Raw genomic sequence first — 16,278 nt, forward strand, 5'->3', positions numbered from 1 at the left:
TGAAAAGGAAGCCGATGGATGGATGGACATTATTTCGGACTCTTTCATTGCTTTTCAAGATCAGGGACATGATTGGAGAGCACACTGTATAATATGCCTTAAAAGCTCAATGGGACAACAATGTATTTAGACATTTTTAACAATGTGATAAGGTGGTGCAAGCTGAGAAATATCCACACAATCATTTTCGCCATTCATTCATGTTGTGGTCACATTTTTACAGTTTTAGAGGGAAATTAACTATTTTTCCATTATATTGTTATTTTTTGCTGTTTTGATGAAACTATAACGCAGCCACATGAGGTGGCTGAAAACGTAAATGAATAAAACTGAATGAACATAACTTTTATGAGGCATTGTGCACGTTTACGTACGCCGCGTGACAGGACAGAAACACAAAATGTAACCAAATGTAACAGCTTAAATTTTTTTCTGTTAGATGGAGAGAAAGACTTCTTCTTACTTCATCTCCAGGACCTCTTCCAGGTGCTTCCGCCTCTCGGCCCGCAGCGAAGTCAGGTGACCCTCCTTCTCAGCCAGTGAGAGTTGAGTTGATGACAGCTTGGCTTTCATCACCTCCAGTTCCTGTTTCACCTTCTCCATAGCAACCAGCAGGTCCTCCACCTGACACGTACAAGTTAACACAGTGTAAATATTTTGGCTCATTTTTTTTTCCTCGCCTTTCCTTTCTTTTTTTTTGCACATATTAGTCTTTATGTCTTCGAGCGTGTCGTCTATTACGGTGCATATGTGACCTACTGTGTGTTGATTTTCCTCCTCCTTGTTTTCCTTCCCCTGTCTCAGTTGTTTCTCTTTCTCCCGCTCTTCTCTGATACATATTCTGTGTCCCACTCTCTCACTGGGCATATATCAGTTTGTCAGTTTAATGTGAGTGAGGTCAGTGTGGATTTCTCTCAACGACGTAACCACTACACACACACAAGCACACACATTTTCTCTTTGGAAACCTTTTTCTTTCCTTTCCTAGTTATATACTACACACCTCTAAAGTTTTAAATTAGCATAAATTTGTCTTGCATCGCTGTTTTTCTGAATGCTTAAAGACAAACAGTGAACTTGAAGCACTGTCTCTGAGACCTTACGGCCAAATCAATGTGCAGTCTCTGCTTTATACTGAGATTGTAATTTAATAACATATTTATTTATTTTGCAAAACACAACTCACAGCTTTACAGTCGGATACGGCACCCTGGATAGTACTTTAAACACTGCTGAGCTCAGACAATATTACATGCCATGTGGAAGAAGTTCTTCTGACCTGAACCACAAAGACAGTGAGATCTTCTCTTCTTATTTCCCCTTAGTTTTATTTGGATAGCCATGTTATGTATACACATCCGATCTTTACATGTTTGGATATCTTTACTAAATCTATGGAGCCACGCATACACACAGACAGCCAAACAAAGTGTTGCTTTCACAAGATGAATGAATGTGTCTGTTTCGGCTACAGATGTTTATTTGTAGATGTGTATGAATGGTTTAGGTTGCATACATGGATTCTGAACGTCAGATTAGCTTGTAAAGAAAGATGTCTCAAACATTTCTGCAAACAAGTCACCATAAAGAAATGCGTGTTATGACTGATATTTATAATGGGATTCAGCATCTTCTCCACCACCACTATGATCTTAATTTCTGGCTCATTCTCTCCTTTCGTCTCTCTCCAGAGCACTGACGGTGATGCAGAAAGGCAGAGTTCAGAAAGTTGTTCTCTGTTGTTTTCTCATTAATATTGTGATACATTTGTGTACACCGGTGTCAGGTTCAGGAGATCGAAACAAAGGTAATCAAAGTCTGTGGTTTTATTCCTGTCCTTGGAAAGATACAGACTTAAAGGCTGTATGTGTCATCGATGTGCAGGTTTGTGATAGTGATTCTGGTTTGTAGTATGAAGGACTTGTAGTGATCAATAAAGTTAGAAAAGCTTTGCATAAGTACATTAAGATTTAATTTGCAATTAAGAACACACTGGTGATGGAATGAGAACGGAAAAATAAGACGGGAACTGAGACAAAAAAACAGAAAAACAGAGAAAAAAGAAAAGGCATAGTGTTAGTTCAGGCAGGCCACAAAGTCAAGCTTAGCTGAAGTCCCAGCACATTAGCTGACGCACCCTCAGCAGCTGAAGGCTCAGCTGACACTCTTAAAGATTCCCTCCCAATCCATTCCCTGCATTATGCCTAAATGGCTTTCAACGTATGCCAGTACAACATAATTCCTCCACATTAGAAGGAAATGACAAACTTCTTTTGACTGAAGTGGCCCTGACTGAAATATGTCTCTTCATATCCAAACCCATATAAGGCCACTGAAAAAAGAAAACTAATTCATAGTGTACCGTATGCATGCCCCAAAACATTTCTACCAATTAACAAATCAAAGTCTTATCAATACAATACTACTTTTTTCACTTTCCATCAAAGTTGCATCTGTTATCTCATCAAAATGAACAGATCCAATAAAAGCTTTTGTTAAATGGCTTTTTAAAAATTATTTACAACTTACTGTAAAAAATTAAGGAAATATAATAAAAAAAATTAAAATGAAAAGATGAACAAATGTAGAAAGCAGACGAGCAAGGTATGGGATGATTGTTTGTTACCTTTGACCACCTAAATCCGCTTGTGATGAACTCATGCATTGGAATGTGAGAGAGCTGCATACAAAATAACAGAGAAAGAGATGTGAGAAGAGGGAATGACAACAGTGAAGGAGGTGGAGACGGACATAAGGATGTAAAATGGGAGTAAAGGAATTGCTAGAGGAAAGGCGGAGAATACAAAGGGTAATGAAAAGATAGGCGCAAAGACAAATCAAGGAAGCCGAAGGAAGAAAAAGAAGGAAGCAAAGAAAAGTGATTGTTTGTGGCGAGAGATGTCAAAAGAAAGGGAGGAAAAATGCAAAAGAAGCAAATGCTAAGCTGATGAAAGAGAAGAAACCAGACAGAGGAAAATGCACAAGAAGGAAGACACTGACAGGCAGCAACATGAAATACAGTTCAGACTAGGGCTGTTTGATATAACGATATATATCGGATGACGATATAAAAACGTCTATCGTTTCATTTTAGCTATCGTTTGTTTCGTGGTGTCGCAAAATAAACTGTTTACGGCAATATTTTTTCATTGTTTTGATGGTCACTGTAGTGGCTATATTAATTTCTTAAAGTTCTCTCTTTCTCTTATATTTAATATAACCACACTACGGACGGACAAGCGCCTGTTTTTATGCGTTGTGGTTAGCAACAACGACGGTAACAGCATCGCGTGTCCACTTGTTTATGTTCCACATAAACCTTTCACAATAAAGCTCAAGATCCTGTTGAGACTTTTCAAAATAAACTGAATCACGTGAAAGAGCAGATTCTTTACAGATGAGAAGTAAAAAAGAGCCGCCAGGTGCTAAAAAATAAACCTTAGACTCAAACGTTAGAACAGGCTTTTCCCCGCAGCACGCCGTGTAATAAATACTCACAAAGAAAACGGCGGCTGTTACAACTTATGTCTAAAATGTATCGTTTCATGCATCGGTTAAAACACTCGACTCCAGCTACATGTTGCCAGCTGGAAACACTTCCCGCAAGTCGAGCTGCCCGAGATTCACAGAATTTACAGAAAATGTTACATTTTTGTGATTTATACCGTTATCGGGACGATAGAATTCTTATATCGGGATATGAGATTTGGTCATATCGCACAGCCCTAGTTCAGACAAGACAGAAAGATAGTGGACAATAGAAGAGGGTTGTTTGTTGGGGGTAAGAAGGAAAAGATGGGACATGATACTAACCTGGAGTTAAGAGAGAGGAAGAGAGAGAAGCGTGATCATCATTAAAAAACGATTAGTGGATGGGGGGATGGTGGGAGGGGGCGAGGAGAGACAAGGTCTGGCTGGGAATGGACAGCAACCCCTTCAGTGTTCTGAGAGTGTTTCCGTGTGTGAATAAGGGTGATTTCAGCTTTTATTTTAAGCATAGGAAAGTATGAATGAAAGAAGAAGGTGCACTGAGTTCAAGAATTGAAATTGTGTGGTTAATAAAAGACGGGAAGCAGGAGAAGAGGACGTCTGTCTTTGGTTTCGGAAGAGACGGACATGGTGTGTCATTCTGTTGACTCATTTCTCAGTCACCCACACACACACACACACACACACACACACACACACACACACACACACACACACACACAAACGCAGCTTCCTTCAGCAATCACAAATACAGTAGTGACTAATGTCTTGCAGAAAAAGTTAACAATATTTTTATGTGGTGTTTATGCCGGAAAAACCCTGTTCATCACACAGTCGCACACACACACACCTACAACTATGCAAACACGTGTTGTCTCTATAGCTGGACATAAAAGTTGTGTGTGTGGCTCCCAATATGGAGTCAGGATGCGAGTATAAATGTCCCTGGTTTGGCCGCATTTGCATATGCGTGTGTACGCATGTGTGCCAACCCCATAATAAGTGATGTGTGTGTGCCTTTGAACAGGCCGGCCTCATTAAGGGAGGAAATTGTCTGCCTCTGTCATCATTTTATAATATATTATGTGAAAGGTTAATTGCAGTGACGCAGTTGTAAAAAACAGAAACACCAAAATATTTATTTACAATTTACTTGTGGGGACAGAGGCGAGTTTCCAGTTCCAAAACCAAACTTGGGTCCATCTGGCTCCTGCTGAATGCAACGCTGTGCAGCGCCGGCGTACTGTTTAAATAGCAGTTAGCACTTCTTTCTGCCGTGTTTGTGCGTGTGCATTTAAAGAAATAAGTATGCATGTATGTGGTCTGGCGTCTTGCATATTACTTGCACTGTCTGCGAGTGCCACATCCACATGTGCATGTATGTCTGTGCTGAAAGGTTGAGTTAGTGCTGTTGGGAGAGGGCTGCAGGAGTGTTTGGCTGCCATCTCCACTCATTCACCACACGCTGACGCTTTTTGCTCCTTCCTTCTCGACTGAAGCATTTTAACACGAGGACACTCTCCAGGACCCTGTCCTGGCCTAAATGGCCTCTGTTCTATCTAATTAAAGCTGTCACTTGTAGCATTTTGAAGTTTTTCCAGCCAAATGAACTGTGATAGCTTAGCAAAATTACAGTAAAGACATTAAGCAGCAATTTCTTTTTCAATTTTTTTTTTTGCTCCAGGAAATAAGCAACCATTAAACTCTGGGACATTCTTTGAGGCTAAATTTTAAGACAAATTTAAAGAAAAGAATTATTAAATCATAAAAGAAACACATCAAGATTAAAAAGAAAGAACTCCTGTCTCCCACGTAGCAATGATGCTGCTGTAAAAAAAGAAAAAATGTGTTTGCTTTTCTTGTTCACCATCTTCATCTCTCTCTGTAGCTCTCTGCTTAGATGAAACGTCAAACCATTGACCTAATATTAATACTTGTGGCTTTCGGTGCTTCCTCACTGTGTGAACGAAGTCCAGCCAACTAATAACAGCAGCGAGGATTGTGTTTGACCAATGAGTGATGATTAGCTTTGCAAAATCTAGCCAAGGAACTTTGCTTTGGGCTTTTTTTGTGGTTCGTGAAAAGACTGTACTGAAAAGAGCTAAATTAATAATTTTTCTTAGCTTTGTTTAAAAGTAATGTAAGGTTCCCGAGGGCTTTAAAAAATTCCTACAGTTAAAAACAGCCATGTTTTGGCATTTTAAAAGCTTTCCTCATCAGTGAGACCGGCCTGTCACGCACTCAAACACAGCATATAAGTTTTTTTTAAACATGCAGAGTTAATTTTTGTTTGTGCTGTAACTTCTACCGCCCTCTAGGCTAGGTCTCTCCTGAAAATAATAATAATAACAATAACAATAATAATAATAATAAACCCACAATCTTTTGCTAAATCTAACCATGCAGCTTTTAGTGCTTAAATCTTGATTAAAGGAATGAAAGCAAAACTAAAAAGCAAGTCCAAATGAAAAAAACATCAATAAATCAGTGCAGTCAATGAAACTTTAACATGTGATGATTCAACCCATCACCATTCATCCAACCAACCCCTGAATGTGGACATTTACATTCCTTAAAAGCAGGCTGGTATCTAAACTTATCACGAAAACTAAGGAAATGTTTTTGGTCGATTATTTATTTGTTGTAACAATTTTCTTGGCAGTAAGTCTTATACCATTGGAAAGCCTGTTTATTTCCCCTTAACTGGTGCCATATTTATGCGGAAAATGTATTTGTGGGTTGTGGCCATGGAAAACTTCCCAAAACTTCTCCATCAAACAAACCAAACATCTTATTCTGCTATTGACTCTTGTTTTGAGCTTCTGGTACCCCTGGTGCTGTTCATCAGGTGGCTGATTGGCACCTGATTAGCAGCAGCTGCTAGCACCCTGCTACAGCGGGTGATCCGGATGGGGCCCGTGCCATAGGGCAACTTCACGCTGGTGTTCCACAAAATACAGATTTCTTTACTTTGTGTGATGAGTTTATTACCATTCAATGTTGCCATGGGCAGTGTGTCAAAGAATGGAAAAGACCTTACGGAAAACACACAGAAGAGCCAGTATTTGACTGCCAAGTATGATAACATGTTGGTAAAATACAAAATGAAGATTTATTAATGTTCAAGCACCACAAAAGGCATCTACACTGCTGGGAAAGCAAATAAATGTCAACTACCTGAGCCATGCTCCAGCTAATGGTTTTAGAATAAAACTCAATAAACTACATTTCCTAATTAGAATATCAGATATTCACACATGTTCGTTTCTTGCAACAAAATCCCAGAGAGTTAAATATCTAAATGCAGAATGCTATTTCTTCTTGGTTGCATCATTACATCAAAAGGCAAATTCAACCTGTCGTGCAGATCACCTTAAACATATTTTCCTGTTGCACTAAGCACCTTTGAAAACTTCCCGATCCTGACTAGAATCTGAAACATAAAAACAACACTTCTTGTTTGCACATGGATCTGAAAGAGCTAAGTCTTATTTCACCTGTAATTACTATTCCGGATAATAACCTATCGTTTGTCCCCCAGGCCGGTGTCGTCTATCTGCTTGACTTTGCCCATGTTCTGTCTTTCCTCTGTTCCATCTCTCTGCCTGCTACTTGTTTGGCTCTGGTGCTCATTGACATTGACTGTGGGCAAGGATGTCAGCAAAATAACTCAAAAGTAAAACATCTGTTTGCATGCCCGTCTTTACATGTCGGTCCAGAAGTAGTCCGGTAAGTAAAAGCCAGAACAGGCAGCCAACATTTAGCAGGAGTAATAACAATGGAGTCCAGCCGTATTGCCAACAGCTACAGCCGACCGTGTTTTCTCAGGGCAGTTTTCATCCGTACAGCCCACACCGTTTTTTTCTCCCACTTGTCAAAACGCATCCAGGCACTGAGGAACATTTCCCATCTCTATGGCCTCGTTAAGTCACTAGTACCCAGGGGAACGACACATATGCACACTCCCTGTGGTCTGAGGTTGAATTCACCAAAAACCCTTCCGTTCTGAGCCTCCCTAACACCGGTATGAGCTTTCCTTAGTGCCTCAATATAGATAAAACACATTACAAATTGGAGTGGTCAGCTCGCGCTTCATTTGAAAAAGCTGTTTGTGTGTTGCAGGCTAAAGTGGACAAAATGCAAGCTGTTCTTTAAATAGAGATGTATTTACCTCCCCTGCAAATGAAGAGTGACTGGACAAACACGCACACACACACACAGAGCCACACCTGAATGAGCTCAGTTGGCAAGTGTACAGCTACTGCCATTAGCCACTTTTGGCACTGCAATGTTTAGCTATGTCAGAAAGAGTTTTTATGTAGCTTTAAATATGTTTGCCCATATGTTTTTTCATCATATGTCCAAATGTGCCACAAAGTAAAGGAATGAATGAGGAAAATCCTCAGAAGTGAGGACATTTGTGTCTGTTTGAGAAAATAACTGATAGGGGTTGAGTTTAAGGAAAGGTTTGGGTCCTTATACATGCAGTTTCATGCGTGCGTGCGTGAGAAACTGAAAGAGACTGAGAGAGACCGTACTTGCTTCTCGGCCTGTGTGCGTGCCTGCTCCTCCTGGGCGAGCACCACCTCCCTCTCGGCTGTGATCTGAACGCTTTCTCTCAGCGCTTCCTCCAGCTCCTCAATGCGCTCCTCCTTCTGACGGAGAGAGTCCTACAAAGCAAACGTATGGAAGAAAAGAGTATTAGTAGATGAAAAAAGGGATCCCAAAAGTTAGAACAAATAATCTTGTCTCAGACGTGAACGTCTGAACCAAATTTGTGCAAATCCATTAAAAAGTTACAGCAACTTTTCAGTCAAAACTGCAAATGTAGCTATGATGGGAATAGAGAATAAAGTCACTAAACTTAGTGGGATTCATCATCTGGGGACCCTTAATGTTAAATGCAGAATATATATATAGAAATCTATTCTATGTGTGAGTGATGGGCATATATAAAACCGGATATATGTGCTTTAAAATGAAGATTTTCACAATTTTCACATACCTATGTTCTACATTTGTTATTATTATTAGTTCACAATACATCGTATTTGTCTTATATTGGGAATTAGTGCAACCCTTTAGCCATCCTATGCCTAAATCAAGCTGTTTCTACTTCACTGTCTTTTGAGCTAATTTTCCTTCTGACCGGCTGTTTCTCACTAACACAAGATTTGAGAGGCAGGCAGATGAGGCATCAGTGCTCTGCCTGTGCCTCGAGATGACCATATAAAAGTCTCACTTTCACACAGAGCCAAGAGTAACAACTGAATCATATTAAAAAGGAATTAAATGGAGTGTTTAGAGCAATCTTTGTGGCTCACAAAGATGCCTGTGTGATTGTGCTTTTAATTTCTCCAAGCTATTTTGGAGTAGTTGGATCTAATAAGTATACAAGCTAAGCTTCATCTTTGAACATGCAGTTGTTACGTACTAAATGATGTGCAAGAAAAGTCAAAATGCCATGTCCCCATGGGATGAAGCTGAGGCTAAAGATGATGCAAAAACTGCTCAGAAATTGCTTGAGCGAGGTTTAAAAAAGCCTCTGAAGTGCTCATGTGGCCTAGGATAATTGGAACAAGCAGAACCCGTGGAGGTCTGACCCCACAACAAGCAGGACCGAAAGGTTGTGCTCCCAACGCCCCGGTGCCACACAGCACCAGAGATCCATTCTCCAGTGGGTCAGAGCTGCGTGGGCACCACACTTTTAGGCAGGTGGTCGATTAATATACATCATAACTTTTCTTAACTCAGAAGTTTCTTAGCATCACAACGTACCTACAAATGTCTTTTAGTAATTTTGTATGTGTGAGTAAATGACATGGCTAACTCATCTGGTTTTGTTTGACATCCCTCATATAATTACAACGTGCTCTGAATTTTATGTAAAAGCAGCTGCTTAGCATGCCCCTAGATTAAAACACCCTGGACACCCCCTCCCATTCATGTTTGCAGAACCAGAATAAAAGACTCAGAAACAAGAAAGTCTGATTTCCATCTCCCTCAGACCATTGTGATCACACATGAAGCTGTTTCTTATAAAATGACAACATGAACTTCCCACCAATTCCCCAAAAATAAGATTTATTTTTCTTCTTGCCAGCCAACTGACTTTGCTGGTTAAATTAGAGTGAATAACTACTGGGAACGGGGTGAGAGGGAGGGGACACTACAGTGGCCATGAACAAACCTCCAGAACATCTCCAACACATGTGCTGAAAATCTTAGTCGTCAGTGTTCCAACATTACTTGGTGTCTAACTATGCAGACTGAGATGGACTTTAATTCAAAACTTCTTATTTGTATTAAATGAAATTTATTGTCTGAATTACTCTCAGATTCCATTTACAGTCTGCAGTGCTGTTTGAGCTGTGCATAATGACTTAGCACTGACACACACCAGTTATGGTTGTAACCACTGCGGTCTCATATGTCTGAATGACTCACACAACCATCAGCTCATCTCCTAACCACACGCATACACATGAATGACAACTTTTGAACTCCTTTAACCAAAGATCAATCATAGCTAGAGGGTGCATACGCATATGCATTGAGTATTTTCATCTGCCTATAATCAGAGAGGCCACTGAGGTAAACAATTACTGGAAGTGGAGGAGGAGGAGGAAGATGGACAGGAGGGGGGTGGGGGGTGGGGTGGGAATGGTAGGAAAAAAGGATGAAATTATAAAGAGAGAAAAGTGAATTGAAAGAAAAATTACATTCTGCAGATATATGAAGAAAACCAAAGTCAGAGTAATCACCCCACATATGTTCATCTGACACGCCCAGCACAGTTGGGGGGTGGGGGGTGGGGGGTGGGGGGGGTAGCTTCCAGATCCCAGGAACCATTTTAAAACCCCACAGCACTCATTTGGCAGCTCTCTTCTTCCTCCTCTAATCACCTCTCCACCTATTTTATCAAACTTTTTCCCCTCTTCCCACCATTTGTTATCTCCTCACCTCTTCTCTCTCCATCTTCTATCTGCTCTCCCTGTCAATTATCCTCTTCAGTTATCCCTCTCACACACTCCCCGACTGAGAGCTGCATCATGTGTGTGTGTGTGAGAAAAAGTTTGACATTGCCTTAGGCTGCTCCTTGTCACATTATGATGATACAGTGTTGTTATAGCACAAAATATTCAAAGGACACAGAGAAGGGGAAAAACTTTTTCACCCTCTCATTTCACCCCTCCAACTTTCTACAGCTCTTTCTCCTCCTTCCTGCTTCCTCATCCTCCCCCTGCATACCTTTATCTGCAGCGAGCTTTCGTTCAGATTGTCCTCTCTCTTCTTGGCCTCTTCCATCATCTGGGCATTCCTGCTCTTTTCCAGCTGCTCCTTGTGCTTCAGGTTGGCCACCTTCTTTGATTGGTCCTTCATCTGTCTGTATAGACACAGAAAAATACAAAATAAACCCACAGTCACCACTCTAAAAAAAAAATTGGCTAAAAATAGAAATGAGATTTGTAATTTGGGCTCTGTACAACACCACAGTGGATTTTAAATTAAACAATCAATATGCAGAAAGTGCAGAATTTCAGCTTGTAATTAATAACTTGAGCTTATTATATCATATTATACAACAACAGTTCTCTAACTGACTACAGTAGGCAGCCATTTCTCTCTCTTTCTTTAAAGATTGACATTGTGGGGTCAATTTGAAAGAAAGGCAGATGGAATTTTAAAGTGAGAGCAGTCCTCTCAGAATTCATTCAAAACTTTGCAAAAGATCGTATTTATAGGCAAAATGACACGCACGCAAACACTGCCAAAACAAATAACCTCCTCCGTGTAGGGAGACGACACAATTATTTCCATGGTTAAGAAAAACAGCTTCACAACACAATACAGAGCTCGTTGTTGGCATGTTTTCTCATGTCTGAACACGGGAGTCACAAGACTTAAGGCAGAGAGGATTATTGCCACCTGAGCTTCAGTCGATCACTACAGTGAGTACTCACCCATATCAAAGTTAGCGATAGCAGCTAGCTAACCTTATGCAAGTGTGTAACTGTAGTTCTGCTAGCTTGCTTCATTAGTTTCCAGCGGTGTCCAAATAAAATGTAAAATCTAAGTGATATTACAAAAAATCAGAAATGTGGCTTGGCTGTAGAAAATCATAAGAACTTCTTTACCTGTCTCTAAGATCCTGATAATGTTAGTTGAATATTCACAAGTTCAAGACCATCCTTTTGTACTAATTCCCCTAAAATAAAGACTACCTAAAATATACTTTGCTGAAAAGGGTAGCATTACTGACCATACGTTGTTACAAACCCAAAGCCCAAATCAAAAAAGCTTCATGGCATCACACTGGGAAATTGCTGTTTAGGATGATGTATTTTCAAAACAGGCGCAAATAGGCAAAAGTACGAAATTCCAGCTTTGTACTTTAACAGATCTTAAAAACTCTCTCTGCCAGATCATACCCACATGTATACAAACAGCCTGAATATGCCGGTGTTTACAGTTAAAGGCAAGAAGTCTGGGTGATACAGTAAGACTGTGCGATTCTTTGCAGTACATTGTAGTAATAAAATTCCCTTGGGCTTCTATAACAGATCAGATCGGTAAAGAAATTCAATGAAAAGCTATGAATCAATGACAAGATGACATTTTTGATTTCTGCACGGTGGGAAGCACGGGGGTCTTTTCACAGAGGGATTACCGTGTGTCGGGAAGCAGAGTCTAAATCATCATCTGGGAAATGAAAGGAGACAGAGCGATAGTGAAAGACGGAGAAACAGCAGAGAGTAATTCCTCCTGGGAGAAGAATGGTTCGAAGAGTTTAATCCCTGTTTAAGCTTTCTGCGAGCCTTTGTGACTGTGTCACAGAACTATCGGCTATCACACCAGCTTGACTTGATCTGGACCTTTCATACCTTTCATGCTGCAGACATACACAGATGTGGAGTAACTCAAGCTAATGCTAGTAAGGTTTAACAAGGTCTACTGAATCATGACATAGATGAAAGATAAGTCAAACACGAAGGGTGAATGTGTAAGCATAGATTTGCCAGTGCATACACGCCGACATTTCCATGAAACCAGCACACGTCCAACAAAGACAAAACTAAAGCGCTGACCAGCACAAAAGAAGGCGATCAAACTCAATAAAAGTCATTGTTCTCATACTATATATGTCCTTGACTCATTTTTATGTTTACATTTTGCACAGTAGGCGTGCCTTCACTGTACAAATGTTTATGCATATGCGTGTGTTCCTGTTCTAAGTTTTTACAGGCTTGTAGATAAATCGTCATATCTGTGGCTGCAGCTGCCAGTAAAAAAGACCTCCAGTGAGGGGAATCCAGAGCGTTTGCTCTCATTGTAAATCCTTTTTACCAGCCGTAAACTGCATACTTTGTTTCCGAAGGTATAAACAGGTTCACATGACCTTTGACCTTAGTCTGTGCACTACAAATCTCCAAGCTTAACTCTGCACATCTGCACTGCTGCGATCCCACAGTTTACTTTAGTTAGAAACATCTGTCTGAATTAATGAGGTTTATTTGTTTACATATAGAGTAGTACACACATTATAGTCTGCATTCAATTGCAACCTTTCCTTCATCGTTCTCATCTTTCATGTCTCTTTAAGCTACAAACTAGCTGCTATTCTAATTTAAACTAGCTAAAAATAATGAGAGTAATCCATCAAATATCATTGCCAGAAAGGCTGAGAAATGTTATTGGCAGTAAAAGGTATTATAAAATCTTCTATGTGTTTGCTAAAAGGTCCAGGAGGCCTGATTCCAAACTGTCCAGAGAAATTTGTAAAGTTGTAATAAAAAAGACTAAATCTAATGATAAAGCCAACATTATGCTGCTGCACCTGGCTGTTTAGCACTCACTGAATAACCATTAGTGTGCTAAGATGTGCGTGTATGTTAAAGAGCATGCATGTGTGCCTCATGTGCTTTTAGGAGTTCAAATATTAAACAGAAGGCAGATGTTGTAAGCATGCATTATCTGTGTTTTTTCTTTAACTTTGCACCATGATTGGGAGCTAAAGTTGTATGAATATGTTTGAGAATGATGTTTTTGTGCTATACGCCCATGTGTGTGTAACAGGTCATAAACAGGCAGGAATGTTCCTATTGGAGGATTTCCAGGAAGCTTTCTGAGGTTTCTGACCTTCATGCTGCATTTACTGTACATATGTGAGAGTACGTGCATGTGGAAATAGACTTTTATTTTTTGGCGTTTCCTAATGACTCAACACTTGGTCCCCTATCTTTTCACTTTTTCTAATGCTAAACACTTGCTTTGCTTGCTTTTTAGCATGTAGGTCATTTGCATTTGTAACTATCACACATTCACATCAAACCGCACCAACTTCATCCTCCTCCTCCTCTTCTCCTCTCTCATTGAAATTTTCTTGCTTGCAAAATCCATTTCCTCCCACTTACATGCCAATATTTTGCATGTCGCATTATAATTACATGCATGCAAAGCAATTATTTATTTGCACTGAGCCAATGTTGGAGAACAAATGTACCGCTTCTCTTTTCTTTCGGGAGTTCCTTTCCAAATGCAACATAACTGTTTCCTTTGGATAAAATGCTTTCATCGGACCATAGACCATTTCTATATTCTCTTCCTCTCCCTAGCTCTTGAATCTCCCTCTTTTGTCATTTCAACATCTAGTGCTTTCCTTTCTTTCCAAACTCCTTGAAGGAGCCAAAACAAGCTTTTATGCTATAATGATTATCATGTGAATATAAATCATACTTAATATGAAATTCATCCTCACAAGTATGCTGCACCTGTATGTTATAGTCCCTCTAAATGGTTTTAGATGTAATTTATAAAGATCAAATGTCTTTGGGGTTGTGTCAGGAGCATAAAAATCTGCCAAATCAACCATGTGGAGCTACCTGCTGTGGTGACCCCTTTGTGAATAAGAGAACAGCTGAAAACATCTTTATCAGACAAGACAAGGTAACAAAATAAGTTATTCCTGGAACTAATAGTTACTGTCAATCTTGACTGAATAATCTGTAGTTCATTAAAACAAAACAAAACAAAAAAAACAAAAATCAGACACAGTACAGTAGATCTTTTATCTGGTAGGTTAGTTAAAGGTAAAGGCACCATAAAAGGGAATACAGTTGATACAATCAAATGGCTTCCACGGTCATCAGATCTCAATCTAACAGAAGACCTTTAGGATATGGTGGATTGGGAGATTACCATCATGTATGTGCTGCTGACAAATGTGCAGCAACTGTGTGATGCTGTCACGTTAGTATAAAACAAAATCTCTGGGGAATGTTGTCAGCAGCTTATTGAATCTATGCCATGAAAAATCAAGAATTTGAAGTTCAAACAAGGTGTATCTAATGAAGTGGCCAGTGTATCTATATCTAACAAAAATGTGTCAGTTCATTTCTTTCTTTATATTTCTCCTCTCTCTGTATTGAATAACAAACCGGGGGTAATATGAATGTACTGTTTAAAAAACTGCATTTTACACATTTAAGTAAAAAGCAGAACACTTCACTCGTTGCTCGGTGAACTTTCTGCCTCGGCTCAGCGGAGGCTCAGTGCCATTCCAAGTTGTTTTAATATGTAAAATACTTCCTTTTCCCTCCCTCTGAAATCATTTTCAACAACTGCTGCAAACCGCTGAAGGAGGAGGAGGCGGAATCACAGGAGAGCTCACTACCCACAGCGCTGTAAACACGACATACAAATGTGCAGTGAAACCACGTCCGCGCACACACAAAATACGCACATACGCAGTTATACACGGGGTCGTGTTCCAAACACAACCTGCTTTGTATTAGATCAAATCTCCGGCTCGGACCACACACAAATATTTGAAGCACCCACAAGCAGTTGTGTACATACAGAGTTGTGAGCGCAGCATCGCGTAACACAACAACAAGCACCCATTTTCCAACATTCCCACATAAATGCACGTAAACAAACACGATGACACACAAGGTAAATAGATATTATGTGTTAACATTCATACGCACACACTGATATACTTGTTGACAGGATTTTGAACTTCCCTAATTCTTCCAACCCCCACCCAAAATATCCCCAAGCACTGACCATACACACGCACACACATCTAATCATATAAACACAAATGTACAACCCAGTCAAGCCTTCATTAAACCTTAGAGTTGTACAAAAATCATATACTGAATATTGGTGATAATTAGCAGGAAAAAGGAAAACACACATGCACGCAGACAATCTCACAAACTTCAGTAAACCTCAAACCCTTAAAAAAAAAGAAAAACTTTTCAACCTCCCTCATTAGCATGTTGCTGATATTCAGGGACCCACATTAAGGTAGTATTAATATTACATTTGGAGTCCTGTATAAATATTTGATCAGAAATGCTCGCGGGCCTCATGTATGTTTACTGCACATAGTTCGCCCAACATTAACATCAAGGATTTCCTTTTAAGTATTTGGAATTCAGTATTTCCTTTGAAAATACAGGAAACATTGGTCTGCTTCACTGAGCCCATAAAAACTATAAAATACAGAAAAGAAAAAAAAAAAACAGCAAAAACATAATAGTTGAGTCTTTCCTGCTGTCGATGTGGTAGAAAAACATTTTTGGAGGAATAAAGAAGGAGGTAGTTATTTTATGACTTGAGAAACAACTCTAGAAAATCCCTCAGGTAGAGGGTAAGTAAATTTGGGAAGTAAACAAGGAGTAAAGGCAGCTAAGACCCGTGTGCATGTGTCTACAAACCTTCACAGTGTGAGTTACTGGAAACTAACTGTAAAAACACTGTGATACAAACAGAAAGAAA

General features: G+C 39.7%; 1 protein-coding gene across 10 annotated transcripts in view; it reads right to left on the bottom strand.

The window, feature by feature from the left end:
- Positions 1-16,278, bottom strand: part of LOC102799062 (ELKS/Rab6-interacting/CAST family member 1-like) — a 142,647-nt gene that overhangs the window by 62,789 nt on the left and 63,580 nt on the right. For 9 of the 10 annotated variants that reach the window (XR_015716656.1, XR_015716655.1, XR_015716654.1 and 6 more), the window contains 3 exons: positions 10,741-10,876; positions 8,028-8,159; positions 464-624 (listed from right to left, as the gene is read on the bottom strand). Coding sequence is in view for 7 of the 10 variants with exons in the window: in XM_087830697.1 (XP_087686823.1) it covers positions 464-624; positions 8,028-8,159; positions 10,741-10,876 (429 nt within the window). In the remaining 3 variants the exon portion in view is untranslated. Of the gene's footprint in view, positions 1-463; positions 625-2,626; positions 2,681-8,027; positions 8,160-10,740; positions 10,877-16,278 lie in introns of all 10 variants that reach the window. The other variant, XM_087830698.1, reaches the window with a different exon arrangement.

The sequence above is a fragment of the Neolamprologus brichardi genome, chromosome 17 (genome assembly GCF_056152115.1).
Source record: "Neolamprologus brichardi isolate AB-2024 chromosome 17, ASM5615211v1, whole genome shotgun sequence".
Taxonomy (NCBI): Eukaryota; Metazoa; Chordata; class Actinopteri; order Cichliformes; family Cichlidae; genus Neolamprologus; species Neolamprologus brichardi.